A 6,601-nucleotide genomic window follows, 5' to 3' on the forward strand; every position below is an offset into this window, starting at 1 on the left:
TTTCTTTCTCTTTTTTTTTTTTTACTCTTGTGTGTATGTGTCTGTCTTTTACTCTTTCTGTATGAAAGTCTCTCTATGCTTGTTATGGGTATTTGTGGACCTCCCCAACTAAACTGACGAAGAAAGGAAATACAGTGAGTGGAACAGGAATAGGCACTGTGATTATTGAACTCGTTCATGGGTTTCATCACTATCTCTGTTGATTCGAATCACATGACGTGTTGCAGTTTATCTACGGTGAAATAAAAAAAAAAAAAATAAAGTAGATCAACAACAAAAAAAAAAAATATATATATATATACATGAATAAAATAGAAATAAAGTTTCTTCTTCCTGTTGTTTTTGTTGTTATTATTATTCATTCTTTTTTTTTCTTCTTATTGTTTTTCATTTTTTTTTTTTCCATATGTTAAACATACATACATCTATGGAAACATTAGGTGAACCTATACGAGGGATATCGTTCCTTTCACTACCGACACCCTCCACCCCCTCCCTTATCCCCATTGCTAGCTAAGGGGAAGAAGAAAGAAGAAGGGAAAAAAGAAAACGAAAAGAAAGTTAAAAACGTAAACGAAAAAAAAAATTCAAATATAAAAAGGAGAACAAAAAAATAACGGGACTAAGCTAGAATTAGCTTAGTCTTGTCAATAATCTTCACATAGACAATGATATTCCGTGTTATGTGGAGACGCCGGTTTATTGTGGCTTTTGTTGGTGTGCCTATTGTTTCATTTGGAGGATATAGTGTTTATAATCACTTTCGACGAGTCGAACGGGTTCCTTTGACTATTTTTGCACCAAAAATAGATGCTAATGGATCTTTAGTACTGGAAGATAAAGTAGTAACAAAACCTGGTACTCTTTCAATTGCGGGTCGCCTGGTAGAACTTTTTATAATTTTTTTCCCACTTGCCGTACTTTATATATTTATGCGATTACGCCGAGATTGGTATTTTCGTTGGCTAGAACTTCTTTTACGTGCTGTTCAACGTGCTGGTCCTGCCTTTGTGAAGGCTGGTCAGTGGAGTTGCACACGACACGATATCTTCTCTCCAGAGTTCCGTTCCGTATTTAAACGACTATATAATGAAGTGGATATACACCCATACGCTGTATCTATGCAAGTACTGCGGGAAGAACTGCAACAAGACCCATTGGAAGTATTTTCAAGTGTGAAAGAAACACCCGTTGGTTCTGGTTCTATTGGACAAGTACATCTTGCCACCATGCGTCATAGTGGTGAAACTGTTGTTGTGAAGATAATGCATCCTGATATTGTAGAAACCATTGTGAAGGATTTTACGATTGTTTTAACGGCCGCACGACTGGCCGATGCTTGTTTTCCATCACTGGAGATGTATGAACTACCGACGTTGGCGCATGCATGGGTGGGTCATCTCGCTGCCCAATTGGATTTCCGTTTAGAGGCGAAACATCTCTCTATTTTCCGTGAGAATTTTAAACATGAACCATTTGTAGATTTTCCAAAACCTCTATTTTCTACGCAACGAGTACTTGTGGAAACCTTTTGTAAAGGAGAACCGGCTTGTCCAGAGTTCCTCAGTGCACAAGAAGAGCATGTACGAGATATTCTCGCACATAAAGGATTAAATACATGGTGTAAGATGCTTCTTCATGATCATTTTGTTCATGGTGATATGCATCCTGGTAATATTCTCATTGATGTCTCTGATCCACATGATCCACGTGTTTCTCTTATAGACGTTGGTTTATGTCAACGGATTACACCAGAAGAGGTTAGTATTACACATGATCTGATGGAATCTTTTGTAAGGTGGAAGTATGATTTATGTGCACAATCTCTTCTTAGTATGGGTAATAAGCAAAAGTTTGTAAATAAGGAGAAATTTATACAAGAAGTAGAATGGCTATTTGAACATTGGAGACCTAAAAAGGCTTCTGATTTTGCTGTAACCAATATTTTACAATCTTTATTTGAATGTATTCGTGAAAATCATGTTCAGATGGAACCACCATATGTTTCACTTCTCTTTTCAGTCCTTGTATTGGAGTCATTTATTATGAATCTTAATCCTGAATTCAATATGGTGCGCCACGCCGCTCCTTGGCTAGTAACTGAAGGACATTTCTCCTACGCTCTGACGAAGAATATTATTTTAACCCAGTTGGATGTTATGAAACAGAAATTGAGTGTTCTCCGTGGTCGTGTTAGAGACGGTGTATATGAAGAATTGGCACTAAAGAAGAATGTACGTGTAAGCGTAAGCGAGTGGTAAGAAGGAGGCGTGAGAAGGTTGAGAGATTGTGTTGGATGTTTGTCAATATTTCAGGTATTGAGATATGCAGGATTATAGGAAGTTTGTCGGAATGATAATAATAAAAAAAACAAAAAAAAAAACGTTGGTGTGGTATATGTATACAATACGTAAACGTAAGCATCAACGTAAAAGCTGAAACAAAAAAAAAAGAAAATAAACGAATAAACTCACTCTAGGCAGTAGGTCACTTTATGCTGTTGCCTTTCTTCGATTATCACACTTCATTCTTTTTTTTTTCCTTAAAAAAAAAAAAAAAAAAAAAACGTTTTTCTTTTCTGCGTTATTCTGCGTTTTTCTTCTTTTTTTTTTTGCTTCCATCTTCTCTTTTTGGTAGCACAATAATGGCTTACATTTCATTCCTTTGTTATATTTCTACTTCTCTATTTCAATTAATTCTTTTTTTTTTTCCCCCTTTGCAGTTTTTCTTTTTTTTTTTTGCTTCTGATGATGAACGCAACGAATGATTCCACGTCCATATTCTCTGATCCAATCCAGGAGATTGTGGATTCCAGCAGCTATGAGGAACCCTTTGATTTTATCTCGGATAGTAAGATAGAGGAAGTCACATACACACTCGAACCTTCTGCGCTGGGCAGTGATAGTCTCACACAAACTCCCATCAATGAGGAGGAACACTTATTGGGATTAGAGGATGTGAAGGCAGAAGAAGAACGACAACGAAATCTTAAATTGCTGGAAGAAATTATTAATGGATCTTATATTTCACCGTTTGCAGTAGGTGGAGGTATATCTTCAGAAGGGAAAATACCTGGACGAGTTTCTAGTAGAGATGAATTCTTTTTTCCACAACGTACTTATTTTACAATAGAACCTGTTCAGATAAAATCTAATACCCTTGAAACTACATTAAATCGAATGACACAATCTATTTCACAAAAAGAAGTGAATGGAACAAAAAAACGTCCTTTACCCGATAGTTTACCACAACAATTGAATGTCCCATTAGCACTCCGATGTGATTTTTGTCAGAAATTTGATTCTCTCTGTAGTTGTTGTCATAAAAAATGGATAGAAATCCTTCGAAAGAGGCGACATGCATTGGCATTTCAAAGTTATTGTAGACTTCCAGAAGATATGCGGCGTGATTTGTTGTTTTTAACATCTGCTTTTGGTGTAGGAGAATTTGCTGCGATGCAGTTAGATTTCGATGGTGAAAATTGTTTACGATGGCGTTCTCTGTTTTTCCCATTAGAGAAAAGCCATGCAGCCATCCTCCGTGATATATTTTATATGGCCGGTGAAGTTTATGCTTTACACGTAGCCTTCGCTTATAGTCGTAGTGATGTGGTGAAAGTTTTATTGGAATCTCCAAGAAGTTTGTTATTAAAGTCTGAATATCGTTTAGATCCTCTTAGATTACTTCAATTACCACTCTCAACAGAATTAGAAACTGTTTTAAACGCATCTGATGTGTATGTGAATCATCTTTTAGCTGAAAAAGCTAAACTAGTTCGAAGTAAAGAGGATTGGGAAATGGCAGAGACACTTTATAAAGAATTGCTTAACCGTAAACCTGATAGTGAACATGCTATTTGTGGTTTAGCAAAAATGCACTTTGATCGAGGTAATCTTGAAGATTGTATTAAATTATGTGATTCTATGATTTCAGGAAATACAATAGTAGATTGGAATGAAATAAGTATAGATACTATAAAAACACTTCGTGAAGTGGCACTGAAACGATATCATGAATATAGTCATAGTGTACGAGGAGAAGGAGTTCTCAAAGCTTGTGGTTGTATTATTCTCGATAGGGTTTGTATTCCTATTCGAAAATTGCCTTTTAATATTTTAGTTGATGAAATATTAGTTTTTTGTGATGGTGAAATGTTATGGAATATCTTTAATTGTTCACGAATACCTTTGTTAAGACAATTTACAGAGAAACTTGCTGTTTTATTACCTACACCATGTATTCAGCAAATATTTGAACTGGAATCTGGTTTCCAAGAAGTGTATGAGAAACTCTTCTTTAGATTATCAGAGAGTGTTAGTAACTTAATGGTAACTCCTGTTCGACCATTGGGCGTTTCTGTTATTGCCATGGCAGACTTTAATATGTTTCTTGTTCGTGCACATGCGGCTGGTGTACCTATGAAGACGACTAAGAAGGATTCTTTTGTTTTATCCATATTTCGGTTTGGCAATAAATCGACAAGAGAGGATCGTCAAGGATCTCTAAGTGGATCTGAAGTTACGCTGAGTAAACAATTTCGCATTCACCGCTCTAATGCAGATGAGTCATGGCGAGTAAAAGAGATTGGGGAATGGGAATTAGATCACCAGACAGTGGAGGAAGTTGAGACTCGTCTGGTACAGCGTTAAGAATTTCTAATCATATTTATTTATAAACGACAACGAAAAATAAAGTACGTATATTTTCCATTATTGCTTGGTTCTGGATATTTTCTTTTTTTTTCTTTTCTATTTTTTTTTTCTTTTTTTCCTGAGTCTTTATTTTTTCGTGCTATTTTGTTTTAATTTGTTTTTTCCGTAGTGTATTCTCTTATTATTATTTTTATTTTTTTTTTTTATTTTGATTTATTACTCTCATTAATATTCTCTCTCTCTCTTTCTCTCTCAGACATTCATTCACTCAATTACTATTATGCGTTTCTATTTCTCTTCTCTATTTCTTTCTTCTACAGTAATCCCCCTCTTACTCTCTCCCCCTTTGACACATATCTATCTATACATATATATATATAGAGAGAGAGAGAGAGAGAGAGAGATATTCATACATACACACATATCTATCTATACATATATATATATAGAGAGAGAGAGAGAGAGTGAGAGAGATAGTGATAGTTGGGTAGATAGATAAACGAAGCGTTCATAATGGGTGAATTGCACGCTGAGAAGATTGTGCCGCCGGTCTCAGATCACATGTACACATCCACATCCGGCCGCAATCTAAATGCACCGCACGGCCGTACGACTGACCGCTTCGGTTTTTACATCACCGCGAAGGAAAAGATAGCGGAGGATGCCTACACTCAACGACATCCAGAGAGTCCAGAGAAACAAAAGGCATGGTCAAAGTTAATAAGGGGATGGAATTACACATCATATGAAACAAAAAAATCGTTTTGTCGCGAAGGCATTCCTCAGTCATTTAGACGTACGGTGTGGCCTTTACTGCTTAATAGTTACGGTTGGTCACTTGAAAAGTGTGGAAATTATAATTTATTAAAGTCTCAGTCAATAGCCGATGATGAGGTATTTGAGGTAATAGAACGTGATTTGGGAAGAACCTTTCCAACCCATCAATGGTTTGAGGAAGAGAATGGAATTGGTCGAACTAAACTTCGGGGTATTTTGCGTGCATACGCTAATTTAGATCCAACCGTAGGATATGTACAAGGAATGGGTTTTTTAGCCGCTACTCTTCTTCTTCAGATTGAAGATGAGGAAAGTACTTTTTGGGCTTTTGTTTCTTTAATGCAGGAACCAAAGTACGGAATGGCTGGAATTTACGCTCGTGGTTTCCCTTTCTTATATTTACGTTTTTATCAATTGAAAAAACTCATGAAACGAAAATGTCCTTCTATTCTTAAACGTATTGAAGTATATGGAATTGATCCAACTGTATATGCAACCAATTCTTATTTAACATTGTTTTCATACGACTTAAATTTTGGTTTGCTCTCTCGTATATGGGATATGTTCTTGTGTGAAGGATGGAAAATCATTCACCGAGTGATTATTGCTCTTTTATTAATGAATAAGAAGATATTAGAGAGTGCAAGAGATGAGAATGAACTCCTCTTAGCTTTAAGGGATATATATCATGATAAAGATCCTGATATGATCATTCGAAAAGCGCTCAAGGTAAAATTTAAGACCGCTCAATTACTCCGGTGGGAAGCCAAATACAGAATGACAAACAAGTGAAATACAATTGCTTTAAATATTCATTTCTACTTTAATATTGCTTCTTTTTTTTTCTTTCTTTCTTTTATTCTTCCTTCTTTTATTCCTTGCTTCTGGTGAGGATAAATATGTGCGATTCCGTTTTGCTTTGAGTGTTAAGAGTGGAGTGACACAAATACACACACATGTTATCGAGTGGATCTGAAATATATATATATATATATATATATATATATATATATATATTGTTTTTCCCGTAATATTGATAACGATTATATTAAATGGTTTGGAATAAATCGGCAGTGTAGGAGAGAAATAGAAGGAAAGGTTTTTATCTTTTTTTTTTATTTTTATCTCCACACTCATTCGTCTCCTTGTCCATTTTTTTTTTTTTTTTTTTT

The 6,601-nt window shown here is 35.4% G+C and overlaps 3 protein-coding genes across 3 annotated transcripts; all 3 read left to right on the forward strand.

The window, feature by feature from the left end:
- Positions 1 to 668: 668 nt before the first annotated feature.
- TM35_000342150 (ubiquinone biosynthesis protein) lies at positions 669 to 2,261 on the forward strand (the record flags this gene model as incomplete). Its single annotated transcript, XM_029029113.1, has 1 exon — positions 669 to 2,261. One exon carries the CDS (start codon positions 669 to 671, stop codon positions 2,259 to 2,261), a length of 1,593 nt encoding a protein of 530 aa, XP_028879669.1.
- A 486-nt stretch (positions 2,262 to 2,747) lies between these two features.
- On the forward strand, positions 2,748 to 4,649 carry TM35_000342160 (uncharacterized protein; the record flags this gene model as incomplete). Its single annotated transcript, XM_029029114.1, has 1 exon — positions 2,748 to 4,649. One exon carries the CDS (start codon positions 2,748 to 2,750, stop codon positions 4,647 to 4,649), a length of 1,902 nt encoding a protein of 633 aa, XP_028879670.1.
- A 516-nt stretch (positions 4,650 to 5,165) lies between these two features.
- Positions 5,166 to 6,221, forward strand: TM35_000342170 (rab-like GTPase activating protein; the record flags this gene model as incomplete). The annotated part of the gene is made up of 1 exon (XM_029029115.1): positions 5,166 to 6,221. One exon carries the CDS (start codon positions 5,166 to 5,168, stop codon positions 6,219 to 6,221), a length of 1,056 nt encoding a protein of 351 aa, XP_028879671.1.
- Positions 6,222 to 6,601: the final 380 nt, after the last annotated feature.

This window comes from Trypanosoma theileri, assembly GCF_002087225.1.
Source record: "Trypanosoma theileri isolate Edinburgh chromosome Unknown TM35_Tth_34_V1, whole genome shotgun sequence".
Taxonomy (NCBI): Eukaryota; Euglenozoa; class Kinetoplastea; order Trypanosomatida; family Trypanosomatidae; genus Trypanosoma; species Trypanosoma theileri.